This window comes from Netta rufina (genome assembly GCF_964035555.1).
Source record: "Netta rufina genome assembly, chromosome: Z".
In the NCBI taxonomy this organism is placed as follows: domain Eukaryota; kingdom Metazoa; phylum Chordata; class Aves; order Anseriformes; family Anatidae; genus Netta; species Netta rufina.
In genome coordinates, this window is record NC_140126.1 from 9,641,335 (window position 1) to 9,662,272 (window position 20,938).

The window sequence follows — 20,938 nt, forward strand, 5'->3', positions numbered from 1 at the left end:
TGGAAACAATTGCTGAATATCATCTAATCCAACCATCCTGTTCAAAGCTAGCTCAATCATTTTATTCAATGGTCACCTAGGCCCCTAGCCTATGGCCATGTCCAGTCAGGTTTTGAATATCTCCAAGAGTGGTAACTCTGTGCCCTTGATAGACAACTTATTCCATATAGCAGCATAAGTTTCTTTGTAAGATCCTAGAAAATACATTGTAATCCAATGTTTTCTTAAAACAAACAAAACAACAACAAAACACCAGAACACTTGAATGTCTTATGCTGAAGCTCCAAACAAAACTATAAAACGATGCCTTACAGATAACAGATTAGGAAGCTTTTAAAAAATGACACTAATCTTGACTTTATTATGGACAACCAGAGATTCATTCTATTTCAGGTTACTGATGTCTCATTACTGTCATTAAAAGTGCAATTATATATAACTCCACGAGCTATTTCCATCTGATTTTCTTGTTAGTTTTATCCTAGAATTATGAATGTCAGCTTTGTAGCCTGTCTTGTAGCTCTGGTGGAAGTTGCTAATGCTGTGCTGCAGTGTCTTGTTCTGGAAAAATGGCAGCCTTGTTGAAGTGGTATTTGCTTTAGTAAAGACCAGTGAATTACGTGCTGTTGGATCATAGGCAATGTTTGTATAGTCTAAACAAATGAGGTTGTCCTGAGAACTTAGTGATTTCTTTCTTTCTAAATTAATGATCTTACTTCCTTTGCCAAATCCTGAAACTCTTCTCTGCATTAGATGCCAGAAGAGTTTTGAATTTTTATCTGGAAAGAACTCAGCGTATTAAATGGACAGAAAACATTTGTATCTAAGACAATTTAAAGATTCCACCTGTATCTCAGTGTTTTAGTTCTCTCTCATTTGGATGTTTTTGTGTATCTAAGAAACATTGAAGATCCAGACAGATACTCTTTTTCCATTTAAATGAAAAAGGATGTATTTTGTTAATAATGTGGGAAAAGCTCAACTTAAAAAAAGAAAAAAAAAACAAAACACAACACAATATTGCATCAATAATTCTTTATAAAGTATTTGAAGAACAATTTTACCTCAGAACTGAAGACCTACAGTATTAGCAAAAGAACTACAATAACATTGCAATTAATAATTTAAAATGCCTTTTTAAAATACAGGAAAGCCTGAAGAATAACTACACAATTTAAAATAGGCTTGTCATAGGCAGTTTTGTTTTAATCTTTAGTCATTTCTTCCAGTAGGAAATAATTTCATGTATTTAGATGAAAATTTGGGAAGAATGGGATTTATTTTATTTTCTTTTTAACTTTCATGTGCTTGTTTGTGAATATGATGTTTCTTACTTGGAAAGATTCTTACACTGTAGTTTCATGACTACTATGTCATATCTTCAATGCTATTTTGTCATTACAACTTTTATTTGAATAATATAATATGCCATTTATGCTGTGAAAGATGTTTGATGATATCATATAAATGATTATTTCTATTATGTCCATTAGCTTCACCTAAAACAACTCTTTTTAAACCTTTTTCCAGAACTGTGAGAACATGGGATGTTAACAATGAGAAAAAGCACAAAAGTGTATTTAAGCCACGATCAGTTCAAGGTAAACGGGTCATTCCTACAACTTGTACGTACAGCAGAGATGGTAAACTTATTGCAGCTGGCTGTCAAGATGGCTCCATCCAGATCTGGGATAGGAATATGAGTGTAAGTAATGTATACATAATAAAAATACTAACTTCTAATGTATCAAGGGCTGAATGTTGCAGCTGATAAAATCAATTTTGATATTTTACCCTTTGTTTCCCTCTGAAATCTAAATAACTCACAGGTAAGATTTAACATTTCCCCTGCCTTGTAACGAATGACCATTCAGTCTGCTGCTCTTCAATACAAAACACTAATATAGTAATATAGCTGTTGGCCACATATGCATATTTGGAATATTATTCAATTAAGATATAATATATGCAGAAAAAGCTCTACTTTGTTGGTTCTTATGTAATTTAAAATATGTAATTCCATATTTTATTTGAGATGTTGTATATGTTACGCAGTAATTTGTAGAACTTCATACCAAAATCAGTTATTTACTCAGATACTAGGCAGAGGAGAATAACATCCATGCATGTGAAGACAAGGATTGTGCTACACATTAAATGCCAAATGCAGAAAATTTGGACATTAAATTGTCCAAAATGAGGAATTTAATACTATGGCAAATTTGAACAATATATGGGAATGAGAGAAAAAAGTCAGAATCAGAACTTTCAATTTCTTTAAATGTGCAAAATTATGAAATATACTCTGTAGGTAATTTCTGCTGTTGATACTGAACTTAAAATTGAATCTCAAGCAGTTAATGAGTCTGACAAAGAAGGCATACAGTTCTTACTACTATGTTATCATTTGAAGTTTAGAACTGCTTGCTTTTGCTTTGTGTAGTAGTCTACAAACAGTCCAGTTACAAAGGTTTAATTTTGGAAAGTGGAGCACAAATTCACCAGTCAAAACTTTACTGCTTTTTAAATTAATCACTAACTATCTGCTGTATGCCCATCTTATCCAGGGAATTCATGCCCAATCCCTTCGATGTCAATGGGATAAATACTTACGGCATGTATAGGAGGAGAAACTGAGAATAGGGTCAATTTGTTTGAAAGGCAAAGTAAGAATATAGAGAAGTTGGGGGCAGGGGTGGAGGGAGAAAAAAATCCTTAGAATCAAACTGACATCATAAGTCTTTGGAAAGTAAGTGTACAATTAGGAAAGGATGGTTTGAGGGAAATATTACTGAACTAATACATGTTGTATTAATCTGTTCAACTTCATCTTTCAAAACACTTGATTTTAAAAATGCAAACAGGCAATTTAGGGAGTTTTTTAAAAAGCTTGAATTAAATTTGATCTTTGGAGGCAAGGGGAAATGTATAGATGTAAAGAAAAAAGAAAGTCTGTTGATCATATTCAAAGTACAGCCTGTATTTTTGGATTGTCATCTATTTTTATTTCTGTTTTTATTTCCACTATAAACCCAGTAAAACTTCCTAATGGCATGAAGCTTGAGAATTCATCCTAAGTGTAAACTTGTTCTAACAGAATAATAAATTTTTCAGAGACTGGCTTTCATCACCTGTGTATGTTGTTTATTTTAACATATACAGTATTGAAATATTAAGCTTTCTGGTGTAGTTTTAACAATAGTGCTCTTGGTAGTCTGCTTTTTCATGTGCTTTTCCTTTTGAACTTTAGTGTGTCTATAAGGTGACATATTGCAATGCTGATTGAGTGCAGTTTAAGGTGATTATGAATAATTTAAAGACGTATCCTGTGCATCTTGTGCAATTTCCAACTGGTGACCCCTGTATACCAAAGCAAGACTAAAGTCATTTCCTAGTGGAAATGATGTTGATAGTGTCCTTGAGTTTGCATTTTTAAAGCCTAAGGAATTTTTGCCTTCACTTTTGTTGGCATAATTAAGAAACATACAAGACTTTCATGTAAAGGAGCTGTGTAGATTGTTTTCTGTGGCATTCTTAGTTAAAACTGTTGGTACGCATTGGAAATCTATGCATGTAGTTAAAATCAGGCTGTTCAAAATGCAACTTAGTGAAATAACAATAATTAAAAGAAAAGGCCTCCATCTTATATTGCCATTGGGAAAGGATAAAAAAGGAGGAGGAGGAAGAAGAAGAAAAAAAGAAACACATGCTCAAAATACGAGTTTGAAAAAGGAGGACAGGGATGAGATTGACTCTTGCAGAGGAATGGTGAAAGCACTTACTGGCTTGACAGGATACAGAGATTCTTGTAAAGGCAAACAAGAAAATGTAAGTTATGACAAAGTGGTGCACTTTTTGGGGTACAAGCAGCTTTAGATAACACAGAGAGATAGGCAAAGCTGTGAAGCAGGAGTGAGCTGCTTGAAGAAATGCATAGCAGATATATTAACTTCTGATTTAAGAAAAATTTTAATGCTCATCCATCAAATATTCTTTGACTTTGTCGAAACAAGTGTAGAACTGTGTACACAGCTTTTACTGTACTACAATACCAGCTCTGTTTAAAGTCCAAATTAAGACAGCATTTGTGTTTAACTTGAGAAGACTCAATTGAGTCTGTAACAAAAACCACCAGTGTTTCAAAGCAGAAAATAGTTGCTGTAATTTCTTATCCTTGATCAATTAGGAATGATTCTGGCATCATTATTTTAACTATGGATTTGGCACATACATAGTTCACCCTACTGTCATGCCAGAGCTGATACAATAAAGGCCTGTTTTGACTCTCTGAAGTCATATTCGCATTTAAGCACAAATATAAAGAGCATTATACCATTGTTCCCATGTGAGACAGTAACAGCACAAACTAAGTCTAGGAAGGTGTTCTTACCAGATGTTGTGGCTCACACCATGTACTATCCATACTGCCTATTACTCCAGAGTTTGTTAAGGTTTCTAGACAGACTTATTTGTGACAGAAACCATTATGTTAGTTGACCTACTCCAGCCTAATTATTTAAGATGCAGAAAAGGGTAAAAAAAAAAATAAAAAAATAAATGACAACCCTCAAGCAGAGCCAACTTAGGTAGAGGGAAGTTTCTCTTTGCCAGAAAAACATAAGGCCTCTGCTTTCCCACAGGAGAAGAGTCATGCAAACAAGAGTACCAAGAGCAAAAGTGACTATCACTGCTAGGTTGGAGGGTCTAATAATGCTCTGTCCTAGAACAAAAGGGGTACTCAGTTCCTTGGCCTCAATCACAGCAGGCACATTGCTGCAGTGCTGGTAGGAAGCGCGCTTCCTCCAGTGGCTCTCAAACCTATGCCTGTGTGCAAGCTGGCAGGAGCTGCCTGACAAAGCTCCCAGAAAACTTCCTTTCCACTGAAACCCTAGTTTGACTGCCGGTTACAGGTTTATTGTCCTCTGCTCCAGACTTGACTTGATGCCTTTACAACTGACTTACAGGAACCCTGATGATGTGTGGTAGCATCTTGGGAACACTTAAACAATTGAAACATTGGCAGTGGAAACAGGCTGTTTATATTGTGCACTGATTTACCATATTGAGCTGGATTTGGATTGTAATCACTATTTGTAAACCCTGGAGCACTGCAGTCAAAGTGGATTTTTACAGTGAGTTTCCCATCACCAGCCTAGAATCGTTTATGTTTACTTCTCAGTAACGTAGAATTCAGTCCAGAATGGTGCGGTTAAATTATCTTTTTGAATATATAAATATATTTTAATTTAAAAAATAATATATATTTTTTTTCTCTTGTCAAAGCTAAAGTAGCTGTTTGTTTTAAGTTAGGGTCATGAGTTAGTTGTTTTCTCCAAGGCACTTAGAGCCGTCTAGGTATCTGCTATTTTTTAATTGTGTTGCGGTGCATAGGGCCATGACTTCAGTATGTGATCAGTTTTCCTTCTATAGTTCTGACTAGTAGCACACACCATAAGTGTTTCATTCACTTTTCTGCTTCCACTGTTTTTCTGGTGCAATTCCAAATCTCCCAGCTGTATGCAGTGAGAGTAAAAACACTTTTGGAGGAACGCTTCTTTTTTTTTTTTTTATTTTTTTTATTTTTGGTCTTCATTACACTGACATTGGTAACTTGCTAATGCTGAACTTAGCCAAATGCATTCCAGCTCTGCCTTGCCTTTCTCCAAACTTCCTCAGCACGATCATGATCCATTATAATCACCTGCCTCAGAGGGTTTTTTCGTTTTGTCATAAATCTGTATTATTTTCTCATGTGTGTTATTTAGTCAGTGCATGGTTTTTCTTTAAGGTTCACGTATATGTGCATTTACAGTGCACATTAGCAGAACTATCTGTCAGCTTGTTTGAAATATTATGAACACTGTCAACTTGGCTTAAAATAACAGCTTCAAAGGACATAAAAAATAACTTCCTTAAAACTTCCAATGAGTAGTGGAAACAATAGTGTGAAATAGTCAATCGTAACATAACACATTAGAACACTCAATTTAAATATTCTGAGACATTGAGAAGTGTTTGGCAAATGTGGAGAACTGGAGAGCATTAGTGGTAAAAATAAGACAGAACCTTGAAAAATACTGATTTGCAGGACAGTGCAATAAAACCACTAGGTTTACCTGCAGTTCAGATAGGTTCAGAATCCTCATCTTTGCCTATGCTTGCCCACTCAGAGATTTCTGAAAGACCAATAGTGATATATATTGCTGAACAAGGTGATCCATGGAGCCAGTCTTTAGCATTAAGAATGAAGTGTGTCTTGTAATCAGTAAGCCTCTATGCCATAGTTTTCCTGTGTAGAAATAGGAGTATCTCATTTATAGCTCTCTTTAAAGACTGAAGTAATTTTTGTGAAGACTGTTAGTATACCTGATACGTAGCTTAAAAGTGTAATACGATTTAAAGTTGATTAAAATCTCTTTAAAATCATCAACAAAAAAGCTCTCCTCATTTTCCACTCTAAACAGGAAAGGATCAAGATGTTTTTCAGTGACAAATGGGAGTTACTAGGGTGAGGAAGGTGAACCTTCTTTGTTAGTCTTTCAAATCGTCTGATGAAGCTACCAGTTACGAGAATTTTCCTTCCAGCTTTTTCTGGTTGCATTTAGCTCTGGATTGCATACAAAGCTTCGCTGCATATGCAGACTGAATCCTGGTTCTTAGTTTGACATGTCTTGTATTGTATGGTAATATTGTTGCAGCCATGATACAAAAATATTGATAAGGATGTCAGGCAGGCAGAATTTGTCAGGAGTAGTAAGTTCTTTTATATGCCTTCAAGAACCAAAAGAACAGCTTATGCACACAAAGTCTTGTCTGTTTTTTGTTGTCACTGTTTATTTGTTTTTAGCTATATTAAATTGGGTAGTAATTTTTATTATCCTTTAGGTATCTAGAGGGTGTACTGTAAGTAATTAGGAATTAACTTTGACAGATTTATCAGTAATAGGTTTATCTTTTTTATGTAGTGCAAATCTGAAGAGTTGCAACGATTTTCAACATAATACTAAATATAAATTGATTCAGTGCTTAGGGACAGAATGTTATAGCTAGTGCTAAACTTTATTTTCATTCTTTCTTGTTTCATAAAAGACTTGGTTGTATGTTTTACTCCATTCTATTTCTTAAGCTATTTCCGGCTCAAAGCAAGCATCTCCTGTGGTACTGCTGAACTATTGCTTTGCCAGTGTTTTCTTTTTCCAGGTCTTAAAACCTTATTTTGATTTTGAATTTCTAGAATAATTCATGTATTTTGATCACTTTTAAACTACTTAGCTAAAGCTCTAAGTGATTTTACAGAACTTAAAATGCACAATAATAATGAAATTCAACACTGTGCTAGTAGGCTGCCCACATGAATATCCCCAAAAGTGGTGTGATCAAGCAGTAATCCTAATAACCAGTTTTCCACACACCCTTAAACCACCTAATCCTCAAAAAATAAGGGGAAGAAAAGTGGGATGTTGCAGTATGCTCTGAAGTTAAGCAGATCTAAGCTCTGTACCTTTTTTAATTACTGGTAGTCATGTTAAAAGTATTTTCCAAATAATTGCATGATTTATAGATGGAAGATAAATACATTTCTATATTTAGTGATCTTCTGCTTTGAAAAGGTTTTAGTAAGCTTTAGTTTTGTAGTGGGCAGTATAACTGCAGAGATGTTTTAAGGCAGAGTTTTCAGAGGTGAAAAATATTGCAAATAGTAGAGAGACTTTGAAGAAATACATTACATCTGATTACACAGATTCAGGTAATAAAAATCACGTAAAATACTTCTTTTTGGCCTGAATGGGGTGAGTCTTTTGTTTTGGAATGGGAATGCAAGCCCAAATCTTATTTGGATTTTTTTTTTGTAAACTTTATTTTGTTGTTCTTGATTGATTTTACAGCTGATGCTGCCAGACAGTGTAGTGAACGCTAGTAGTAAGATCTGAGACTTGCTGTAAATATTTTCTCCATTAATTGGAAAGTTCTGTGAGGGGATTTATGCCCATGCTTTGGGAGAAGGACAGTGCTGGATCTTTGCACAGTTGCAGCTTGCTTTTCTTATATGGTGACATAGACATAGCTCTCAGTACTGAATTCCTGAAATGCATGTCTTGTGTCAGTCTACTAAAAAGCTTTATTACTGTGCTTATGCTTACTCAGTTACTGGTTCCTCTAGCCAAAGATTGTAATGTGTCTTTGTCATCTGATGGTTTACAGCATTCCAGGATTATGCTCTTTTCACACCAGCTAAAATTTATTCATCACTTTGGCAGTGGATATTTTGTTTTGGTTTTGCTTACCTATAATTTTGGGCACCTCTACAGCATTAAAAGTATTCCAATGAAATGTCAATATTTAATAGAAACAATTTAGAATGACTGTCCTTAAATTTGCTGAAATGAGTAGTACAGCTAAACATCAGGCAAATCTTTCAATTTCCCTGAAGTATGTAACATGCTTCATGCTTTGAAGAGGGCAGTCTGGCTACAGCTGGAAATTTCTTGTGTAAATATGAGATGAAAGATATCCAAATATACTATATTTCCCTTTCAAACTTACCTTAAGTTTTCCATATCCATAATGTCCCACCCTTTCATTCCATATGTATTTGTGCTCCAGAAACTGGAAATCACACACGGGCTTGCCAGCAGCAAATATTAACAGATTCATATATTATTCCTTTTTGTATACGCCTGGTTTAGTCAGTACATCACTATCTGTACCCTGAAACTATCTGCAGTAAAGAATCTGACAGTCATATGCTAAGATAAAATGGGCCCTGCTATATTTCTAAGTGCATTTCTCTCTTATGTAATAAACAGTTTATAGTTAAGAACTATCTAAATGTTTGCACTAGTTAATCTAGTGATGAAAGGAATTCTAAATCTTACTCTGTCACACTCTGATGAAAATAGCATAAAGGATTTTAGTTCAGATTCATGTGTGATTAAAGAAAAAAAGGCTTACCCCACAAGGATTATGTATCTATCTTTGGATTACTATTTGGAGGAATAGCAGTACCAAAATAAATAAATAAATAAATAAAAATAGTGATTGGCTTTAATTAAAAACATGATTTGCTGTATTAATATTGTAGTGTTATTAATATTAATCTGATACGAATTATTTCTAAATGGAAATAGAAGAGCCTTCATGAGCTAGCTTCTGTTATTTTACAGAAAATTTTCCTATGTATATTTATTTTATAACTTTGAGAATAATAATAAAAGATAATGTTCCTTGTATGTAGAGACAAAATGTTAAAGGACGGATGCTCTGCTTCAACAAGTGAGCTCTGGAGTCATCTGGCTTATCAGAGAAATGGCTTTTACGTACTGTAGTATGTGTACTGCTCAAGCAAGCTGAAAATGTCTGTCTGTCTGTCTGTCTATCTAGAACCTGAGAGGGTTTGTAACTCTAGAAGACTTTTTTGTGTTTGGCATGTTTATTAGGAAGCTCTTTTGGCGTCCAAATGTTTCTCATTGTGGTTTATAGTATGTCACTTTAGGGTAGTGAGGAGATGGACAGCAGGTTTATACTGTGAATTTCATAGAAGCAGTGAAAAGTACATTTCTGTGCAACTCGTAGTCATTAAGTTTGTTTTATTAGAGAAGTTTAAAAGTCCCGTATTTTCGAATGCTTACAAAAGCAAAGGAATTACAACTTGATCAAATAGATTTATTTAAGAACAAAAAGTAGGAAATAATGACTTCTACTCTGTGGAACAGATCATAGTCTGTGGATTGAAGATTAGGTACTTTCTGTCTGCATATGCTTGCTTTTTCTCTTGGGTTAATTTATAGGCCCCTCACCTCCTTTCAGTTTCATATTTAGATGTATTTCTGGCAGACTTTGTGCTTCTCATCAATTCATAACTTTTAAAAAGCTTTCTATATTCATAAAGAATATTATGAAGTGAATTTTAGAAAATACTGAGAGCTGTTCTCTTCAGTTTTCTTGATTCTTCTCATTAATGTAGTAGAGCAAACTTTTCATTTACTTAATTTTTGCCACTATTGTTTAAAATATTTGCCTCATCTTAAATATTTTAAATATGACAATTTTTCTAAATTTTCCAGAGATTTAATGTAGAATATGAATAACAAATTCTTCCTATTTAATAGTTGTGGGATTGTCATGTATTCCTATGTCACTGACCACTATCAGAAATTCAATACCGTCCTAGAAAACCCGTAGTTTAATTTTGTGTGATGCTTGTGTATACCTGTTTCATAACTTTGATTTAGAAAAAAAAACCTTAGAAACAGTTTTTTTTTTTGTTGTTGTTGTTTTTGTTTTTTTTTTTTTAGTTCAGTAGAATAAGAGCACAAATTATTTTGAAACGTGCTCTGATATATGTTATTAAGAAATTATTTTTTAAATACAAAAATATTTGCCATGAATCTGTCAGAAACTGGGAAGTGTAAAAAAAATGAAAGATACAGTACAGTGAAGCATAGCTTTTATATGTAGCTCTATTTGTAGAAATAGTGACTTGAATCAGAAAAAGTCGGAAGAAGAACAAACAAACAATGATTGTTTCATGTCTGTGTTTGCTAAAAGGTGTGCTACTGTAAGGGTACACTTTAAATGTGCTTGAATTGAACAGTTGGCCATAATAGCCTTAAAATACCCAAGGTTCCCTTAGTTCCTGAAAAACATATAATAAGTCTAGTTAACTTCAATTAAAAATTTTGCATGGCATCTGTAGAAAATCCGTAAGATATCTGTGCTCATGTGATTATACATGAAAAGATGAACTGCATACCTACACCATCTCTTAGCAGCTATAACAGGACTGTACCAATGAAATGAAAAGTATTTGTAATATATTTTTTGCAAGACAGGCTTAAGTGAGCAAGTTTCTCTGAACTCTAGGTATAAATCTCATACTTAAAATCTGAGTATACATGAGGCTTTCTTTGCTAACAAGCAGAACTTCTTAAAGTGCAAATATTTTAAAATAAAGTTTTTTTTAATGATATCCCTATTTTATAAAGTTTGTTTTCAACAGATGTTAGTGCTAAACAGTTAGTGGAGAGGGTGGTGAAATAGGTGGAGCATTATCCAGCTGTGTTTTATTTAATGTATGACTGTAGTGATACTACACAGACTGAAATCAGATACATCCATTGAACAGCTGCCTTCCTTGAACCAAGGAAGAATTTCTCATGAGATGGAGAACTAGATTTGGAGTCCTACATGACTACACACATACATACATACACACACATATGTATAGATTTCACACTTTGTGCATGCATACATACACAGCACGGCTCTGTGTCTAAGTGTGCACACAAGTTTATAATGAAATCCTAGTTTAATAAAGTTTCTGAATATATATAAATGCTTAGATTATTTAAACAGAGTACTCTTAAATCATTCAACATGTAATTTTAATTCATATTAAGCAGTGTATAAGGTTTCGAAAAAATGTCTTTATGGTTCACTTTGGTGAACCACGTGGTACACACATGGTATTTCACCTTTTTCAAAGTAACTGTATCATTTCCAGATTTGGCTATGCACTAAAACAGTTACCTGTATAAAGTGCTAAAACTTAATTTACATTTAATTTTTGGTGTAATACATTGTTCTTAAGGTTGGGATAGGATAGCCAAATTAGAACGTACTGTGCTAGTTCAAACATACAGTGAAATATTCTGAGAAAAATCTAGTTCGTTGTATAATCACAGACTGTTTCTTATGGACACCAAGAGCTACATTCATGCCGGCCAAATGTGGCTGCTGTGATCAGCACACACCTTGGTAAGAGCCCAGAAACAGCACTGTATCCTTGCTTTGTGGCCTGTTTCATTCTCCTCACCAGTATGCACACCTGTGGTCTTGTTTGGAGAGCAGATTGAGGCCAAGAGGTCACCAGAGTGTGCTGCTGTGATCTTTACAGGGGCTCAGCTTCACCAGGACTTGCAAAAGCATAGTTAGTGCATGTGTATTCCTGACTTCTTACTGGGAGGACTGGTTTATATTCAAGGCCACCTTCAAGAGCCTGAGTGATTTTTGAGAAGCTCAGAGCAAGTCAGGACACCTGTTTTAATCAGCAGAAAGCAACACACTGCCAGATATTAGCTTGTCAATTGGCAAAATTTGTGAAAATGTGCAGTTGATTTTCTATGTATGGAAGCCTGGTGCTGAATGGGATGCGGTAGTTGACAGGGATGCATGAATGTTTTCTGTACTCCAAACATTTCCCTGTTGTTACTTTGTTATTGCATTGAGGTAGGAGTGAGGCAGGGCTTGGTTAGCATGTGCTGCTGTCTGCATGTATAAAACAAATGTCAGATTTGAGTGTTCTGAAAAAAACATGCCTAAGTCAGAAAATAAACTCTTTGGTGTTGAAGAAACAAAGGCAAGGCAGTGAGCAAACTGAATTGCCGCTTGTATCCTTTTTTGTTGTTTTTGAATGATAGTTTAAAGCATGTCCATATATATTACGGAAAATGGAGATGTGGTGGTTTTGTTGTTTTTGGCTTTGTTTTTCTTTATGTGAGAAAAACACAGATGTGCTTGAGGATTAAGTGAATGGTCTGTAATTACTTTTGTTGGCAGAATATGTATTTAGCTCATTGGTAAAATACAGCTGTTAAATTAGACAAAATGAACTGACTGCACCCTGAAAGTAAAGAACCATTTTAAGGGCAGTGGAGTAGAAAGAAGGCAAAGAAATCAAAGTAATAGTGTTATTGATTGGGACTTATTATTGCATATTTTACAATATATGATGGAAAGGAGATGACATGTTGTGATGTATGTAATGACATCTTCTTATGATGAGCGATTAAAAAGAGGTTAAATCTTCCAGGGAAATTGAGGAAAGTTATGGCAGCCAGGAACATATGGTAGCCAGGAAAGACATGGTAGTCAGGAACAGCTTTCAATATATCGAGCCAGTTAAACATTCACAAAGTGATGTCAGGGTGAACTAAGATGAGCTAGGCAGATAGAGAATAAAGTAACTTTTCCTGTAAGGTAGTTTAATGGCATGAAATTATTTGCAATTGCGGTTGTAAATAAGGTTTGTAGAAATACATTGTAGAGAGGGAAGTTCTGAGACCAAGTGTCTCCCTCTAAGTGATGGTGAGTAACCAGTGAAAGTGGGAGAAGGAATGAGAATCAAACACCAGCGGGAACAGTGAAGAATGGAGCCAACATGTAGAAGGCATACAGCAAATGAAAAAAATAAGATGAATAAGGGGCACAGAGAATAGGCACTTCTTCGAAGGCTTATGAGAATAATGATGGGGTATCATTGTTGGCTTTCGCAGGGATGAATCTGTTGAGACTTGGGAAGGAATTCCAGTAGAATTGACAAGAAAGGAATATGGATGCAGGAGAAAGCAGTGGTGGATGAAAAGGCTGAAGAAGAGCAATGGAGAAAGAAACAAAGCTATTTGGTGAAAAGGGGATCATGCAATTGAGATTTTTGAGATACAATTTTTACAACCAGCAATTCACGTACCTCCCTATGGTCCAAAGATGCCACTGCTGATGTAGAGGAAATATAAAACTGTCAGACATGAGTGTGAAGTATTGTGCTGAAATGGAACTGGAAAGTGAAGACGAAAAAAAAAAACAACACTGAAGAATTAGTTTCTTTTGTTGACTGGAGAAGAATTTTAGGGATGCCAGGTGAAAAGAGAATTGTAGTCAAGAGAGTTACTATAGAGTTTCAGAAAAGGCAGTACTTTAAGAAGTACTGTTCGCATTTCCTATAAAAAAAACCAAAAACATTAATGTTTTAAATTTATTCAGGGATTGTAAAGAAGCACTGCAAGACATACTTTTCTGAAAGTTATTACAAGTCTTTTTGCTCTACCTAATGCTTACCTGATTACAAGCTAGCTTGGAAACTTGGTATGACAGGGCATTGTGTGGTGTAAAGGTATGTGAATAAACATAGTTTTTCAAGTCATTTCAGTGTTGTCAGAAATCAAATCCAAGACACTTGAGCATCCCCCTTCAGAAGGGTTGAAATCTTGGTTTTAAATTTAAACCTATATTACAAGATGCCTTTAATCATGAAAGGTTTTAATTTTTTTAGGCTGAGTTTGATGCTTCCCCAAAACTTGATGTGCCGGAGTTAAGACACTGTGTTGTTTCTGAGCTATATGCCAAATGAATTCAAGTATCTATAGAAAGTGATTAACACTGTAGTATCTTATTTGTAAAACAAGTACATTTGTTACCTGTAACTCTGGTTTTACAAATGCTGAAGCTAAGTGGAATTCACAAAAATTCTTTGTGGAAAACTGTGTTGAGTTTGTGTAAACTACTTGTAGAAAACAATTTATTGAAGTTTTTTTTTTGCAGCTAGCCAGGATTTTGCTTATAAGTGTGTAGGTTTTCATATTTGTTTATTTAGCTAGTTAATTGTATAAATTTAAGGAAAAAAAATAAGATAGTAATCGTGAAATTGAGATAAGAATAATATTTGAAAAGAAAATAAAGGTTGCTTGAGTTATTTATTTTTATTTTATTTTTCAACCATGTAACTCTGCTGAATTCTTACTTTTACATTTTACTTCCACATAACTCTGGGACTTAATCCAGTAGTTACAGAATTCATCAGGTAATATGTTGAATCAGGTAATACATAACTGAAATTAAAGCATTTAGCAGCTCTGCATCTTCTGGATAGGAAGTGATGTATCTTAAGTTATTAAAAAACCTCAGATCTCCCACCCACCTTCAAGTGTCCCATTGACCTGTAACAGAAGAATAGGAAAGAGATTTCTTTAATTTCTCAAATCCAGCAGCATACTTTGATGAATTATGATGTTGTTTTTTGTTTTGTATAGACTTTTTTTTTTTTTTTTAATATGTATGGCCCTTGAAAATCCTTAAGTATATTGAACTAATATTGTGGAGTCTGAAATATAATACAGTGGGGTATAATAGCTGATATTATACACTATATCCCTTTTATTTTATGTGTATTATATATTGTTATATATATAGCTAACATAATAGAGTCTGAAAGAAGGTAGTCTGGGAAGCATGGCTAGCGATGAGAGGCTGGGGCTGAGGCACTGTCTGGTCTTGGGGGGGGGAGGCTGAAGGGTGAGCTTGGTGCTTCCTGAGGAGGGAAGGTGGAGAGGGAGGTGCAGGTCTCTGCTCCCTGGGAACTAATGGTAAAACATGAGGAAACAGCATGGAGCTCTACCAGAGCATGTTCAGAAAGGTCATCAGGAAAATTTTCCTTCCCATGAGGGTGGTCAGACACTGGAAAAGGCTTCCTGGAGCCGTGGCGGATACCCCTAGCCTGGCAATGTTCAAGAGGCATTTGCACAAGACTCTCAATAATGTGCTTTAACTCTTGGTTAGCCCCAAAGAGGTAGGGCATTTGGGCTGAATGATCTTTGAAGGTCCTTTCCAACTGTTCTGTCCTATTCTCTTCTAATAGTCTCAGCCATTATTTATAAACTGCTGAGGCGTTAAGTTACAAGTGCTCATCACTGAAATATTTCATGTGGCAAAAAATCATTTACCCTCTTAATTGAGGCACTCCTCTTCTTTGTGTTTCCAATCAAATAAAGAAAACCATATCCATTTTTTTTAAATCTATATTATTTTAATTAATAAAAGAGAAAATACGATAGAACAATTTGCAGCACATTTTTACGGGAAAAATCAAATAATGTAGAAATAATTCACTGTATGTTACAAGCAATTTAGTAAAAGTAATAACTAATTTCTTAGAGAAATGCAATCTTCTTGCTGGAATAAATATTTTAACTTAGCTGCTGTTTTCAACAAGTAACTAACTTAAGTCAAGCAATTGCATTTACAGTAGATGATCTCTGAAGGTCCCTTCCAACTGAACTATTCTATTTATTCTAACATTAAATTTGTTATAAAACTACTTTGGATAGTTCACTGCAAAGCACACCATTTTGACTGAAGTGTTATCAAATGAGAAGTGATAGCTTAATGTAAATGTCTGTATTTTCAGTCAGATTTCATTCCGTTTGCACCGTATACCCATAAAATGATTATAATTGGTCTTAAGCTTAGGGATTACTGCAAACTGACTGAGTATTAGAAATTATATTGAATTATGGTGGGAATAACTTTGTGGCAGTTGACTTTTAGACTCATCTTGATTCTTTTTCCTATGATGCTAATTTATTGCAAGTAGGTGAAAGACTACTTTTAATTGATACAAAGCATAGTATAATTGTATAATGAGCTTGCAGCAGTGCGGACTATCAGTGGCATCCTATTAAATCATATAATTGTAAATTTTTACTGAAATTTTTGCAGAAGAAAATTGCTCAGATTTTTGTCTTTTCTGAGAAGGCAGAGGAACCTTCAGCAACTGGGCAAGTCTCAGTGAATAATATATTTTTGAAAGAATATGCAGGCGGGCGTATTTCGCTTTACAGAAGCCATATTTGTGGTAGTAAAAAGGAGGAAAACCATAAATTCCCTGGGATATAACAGGATGGGTTAGATAAGTTATGAAAAGATACAAAAGAACATTTATTTTGCATCCTTATATGTTTTTCACATGCAGTGTAAAAATCCCCAAAGGATGCCAACTGAACAGTTTCCAAAAGCTATTTTTATTAGCAATATGCATCATTTTTTTGTGGCCAAGATAGATTATTTTCTCAAATGTGAGGTTTGACAGTGCAGCCAAACATTCAGTTGGGGTTTCATTTTTAAACCATTAGGCAAATATTTAGCACTGCTGTTAAGAAGCCATCTTTCTAAAATGGTTTCCTGAAATCTTTCTTCATGAATTAATTTAAACAAGAAGAAATTATTTCTGTGGTCAACAGTATTCTTAGAAATGAAAAGCTCTAACTGATGATGGAAGCACAGATAGGAAGGGTTTCCTCATCAATTTGGACTGGTTCATAAACTTGTCCAAGGCAAGTCAGCCTGCTTGCTTCCTTGTTGTATCTAAAGCGCATATAGTCAAATGCATCAGGTTCATTGCCTCATTGTCTTCTCTATAAATGTAGTTTTTTAAAATTTATTTGTAGAAATCAATGTATATCAATTGCCATTATTAAAAATGCTGAATAATTGTTCACTGTGACTATATCTGATAATTATAGGTCTGCCAGTCACTTCAGTACCCAGTAAAATTGTGGAGAAAAGTATTCTGGGAGTTACTGAAACACACACGAAAGACTATGCAGTCATTGATCGTAACCAACATGGGCTCATGACTAGAAGGTCCTGCTTAATGAACTTAATTTCCTTTTATGATGAAGACACCCACCTGCTTGACCAAGGGAATCCAGTCAATGTAATCTTTTTGGATTTCAGTAAAGCTTTCAGTACTGTTTCTCATGGTATTCTTCTGGACAAAATGTCCAGCATACAGCTAGATAAAAACACAATATGATGGTTGAACAATTGGCTCAAATGCTTATAGCAAATGGGGTCACAGCAGATGGCTGACATCCAGTCACTAGTGGGATTCTGTAGGGCTCCCTTCTGGGGACAATTCATTTTTTTTTTTTTTTTATAAATGACTTACATGCAGGTGTTTTGAGTAAGTTTGCAGGTGATGCTAAATTGGGAAGAGCTGTTGATTCCCTCCCAGGTGACGAGGGATCTTGCAGAGAGATCTTAAAAATTAGAGAGCTGGGCAATCACCAAAAATGTGAACTTTAACAAGAGCCAGTGCTGGATTCTGCACTGGGGACAGGGCAACCCTGGCTATAAGCACAGACTGGGGGATGAGAGAGGAGATCAGCCCTGCAGAAAGGGATCTGGGGATTCTGGTCAACATGAAGTTGAACATGAGCCAGCAGTGTGCCCTGGCAGCCAGGAGGGCCAACCTTGCCCTGGGGTGCATCAGGCACGGCACTGCTAGCTGGTCGAGGGAAGGGATTGTCCTGCTCTGCTCTGTGCTGGTGTGTCCTCGCCATCAGTGCTGTGTGCAGGTTTGGGCACCACTGTATAAGAAGGACATAAAACTGTTAGAGAGTGCCCAAAGGAGGGCTACAAAGAAGGTGAAGGGTCTAGAGGGCAAGATGTGTGAGGAGCCGATGAAGTAGCTTGATTTTTTTCAGCCTAGATGAGAGGGGAACTTGTGGCTGCCTGCAGCTTCCTCACGAGGGGAGCAGAGGGACAGGCACCGATCTTTTCTTATGATTATAGTGCTGTATGGCTTCTCTCCTAAGAATGCCATTTTCCATAACGTACCAATATTTTCCGACTAAGCATTATACACTTATGTTTTTATTTGATTCATAGTTCCATGATAAAATGTATTATTCATTACAAGGGACTGAAGATTGTATAGACTTTTAAAAAGTAGTAATAGAACCCTTGCCTTTTCTAAATTTTTTTCCTGATTCCGTGCTTTTTCCTTACCATACAATTGTTTAAGAAAAGCTGCATTATACTTTAAAAAAATAAAAATATAAAAACGAGTCATCTTGTTTGTTCATTAATTGCAACTAACTATAAATCCTCTATATAAAGTACCTGTTGAAGTTTTTTTGGGGGGTATTAAATGTATGAGATTTAAAAAAAAAAAAAAAAAAAGAAATCCCAAAGAATTGCTTCTTCCGTGAAAAATCACTCCCACACCCTAGAAAAGGCTTTGTTGCAACAGATGAGAATGTAATAGATGTTAAATACAATAGCAAGTTAGACAACTTGGTTATTGCAAATAAAGATAGGTTACTGTATTCATAATTAGTTAATTAGGATTGAGAGAAGGGAAAGAAATGTTTCAGGTTTGCTAGTGATACATGAAAATGTCACCGAGTTAGAAAATCACACAGAAGACCAAATCACATAAGAGTATAATCACATAAAAGCTAAAACCTCATGTTTCACCAGTTAATCTTGTTTTGCATCAGCGTGCTCATTACTGAAACAGCATCACTTTCTGTGCCATGGGAAGTGGTATTGAAGAGCTGTCAGATAAATTTGAAAGCCCTGGGATCATATTTACAGAGACTTAAGAAAAACATCTGATTATAGTCTAGCTACCTACTCAGGGAAAAAAGGAGCAGTTTCTGAATTCAGCTGACATATGTAGACCTGATAATTTGTAAGTGATACACCAAATCCAGAAGGTACAGTTAAATTTCTTTTCTGGATTATAATTGAGAACAAAGTGAACATGCATTGTTCAGTAGAGATGGACAAATAGGGGAATGGGAAATAGCAATTTGGAAAGCGTGCTGGGAATGTGTCTGTCTTGTCAGTTGTGATCACAGCTCTGAGATTGCATCTCTGACCAATCACCTTCAACACAAGCCCTGACAGCTTTGCTCAGTTGTGATTAAAAAGAAGGTTTCTGGTTTGTGGTGGTGGTGTGTTTTTTTTTCCCAAGCTTTATAGCTCATGCCTTTTGTCACCTTGAAACTGGACTGCGATGTTATCTTGGAATGCTTTTATGCTTATTAAAAACTATCACTTTTGCAGTGAATATTAGCAGTATCAGTTTATTTATTTTGCTCTAAGTATCTTGGTCTGGTGAAATCAGTTGTTTAAGTCTCAGTCAGCCATACATGGTTTGTTTTGGGATTTGTTTTTCTGGTAGCTCTGCCTAGCTCCTCCTGCTCCTCTGCCTTACATTAGAAATCAGGGTGAATCCTGATTTCCAGCTCTCTCAAGAAGCATTTCCAATGCTCCTTGTTGTGAAAAAGGGGGAACAGCTGGTAAGCAAGCACGAGAGGCCTGCCTGGAAATGAGCTTCCTTGTTCAGAAACCTTCTGTGTGCTGAAACAAACCTGAGTAGATTGCATGTTGCTAATGGCACATGCCATTAGCAGTGTTGGACAGTTTCTTTGACTGTAAGTGGGATATTAGTAGAAGAGTTGATTGTGTTTCCAGTAATGAGTAAATTTTTGTAAATACAGAGAAATATTTATATAGCAGAAGCATGATGCTACTTTGTAGGTCTCATTGTCCCCAGTGCCTATCTTGATATACTGCCTCTGCTTTTAAAAATATCTTGAAGATGTTAGTAACAAGATGGAAGAATGTCTTGGCTGGACACCATTATTTCATTAAGGAAAAAGAAAAGTGTGTGTGGGAAACATGCAATCTTAGGGAAGTGTTTGCTTCCTCTGAAATACTAGATCCTCAAAACAATGTGGAAAGTTCAAAAATTTCTTTAGTTAAGAGTGTTGATGTATCTAATGGACGTGGCTTGGATTTCTGGGGTAAATAAACTGACCACGTCGGTCTTCTGCTTTTCACAGAACATGTCATATTTGGGACGCTGGGAAAGGAGAACAGTTAGTGTGATGCAGAGCAGCTCTGTTATAGGTCATTATTCTGCGATAGGCACGTTGTGTGGCCACTGTTGTCTTTGTTTCTCATATTGTTCCTCATCAACCCACCCAGAGTTTTGCAGAAAGGATATTCATTACTGATGCTCCATTCATGTAGTTTTCATTTTGTTTTTGTTTTCATTTTTTTTCTGTCCTTTCTCTGGCTTCCATTTATTTTCTGGTTCTCATTGTCTCTGTGAGGACTGTAACAATATTGCAAATTCTCATATTTAGCAGTTATCCTAGTTTTCTTGATTCTTGCAACTGCCTTCTCACATGTGCTTCATGTTTTCTGCCTGTCAGTTCATGTTGCATACAAGTCCAGTCAGCTGTAATTGCTTACAAAAATATATGTGTTAATATAAAGCTAGAGAGTGCTTGCATTGCTGGAGTTATTCTGTAGAAAGGTTTCAAACAAGCAAAAGACAGGGTTTATTATTACAGAATTTGCTGAAATGGGTAAACCTTAAAAAAAAATAATTAAGGATCGATGAACGTGTCAAATTTTGTAAGGCACTGGAGTAATACTCTATAATAGCGGGTATTTCTGCCACAAAAGGGAAGGAGAAATGTGAATACACTTTGCCCTAGTTATCTTCACAGTTTTATCTAGTGTTTCAATGCTCTTTCCTTCCCTTCCTGAATCAAACGTCTGAAATGTGTACATTAGTTGT

At 35.4% G+C, this 20,938-nt stretch overlaps 1 protein-coding gene across 1 annotated transcript in view; it reads left to right on the forward strand.

The window, feature by feature from the left end:
• Nucleotides 1-20,938, forward strand: part of WDR70 (WD repeat domain 70) — a 139,976-nt gene that overhangs the window by 76,601 nt on the left and 42,437 nt on the right. Inside the window, exon 10 of the mRNA XM_084305378.1 lies at nucleotides 1,531-1,705. Coding sequence (XP_084161504.1) covers nucleotides 1,531-1,705 — 175 coding nt within the window. The remainder of the gene's footprint in view (nucleotides 1-1,530; nucleotides 1,706-20,938) is intronic.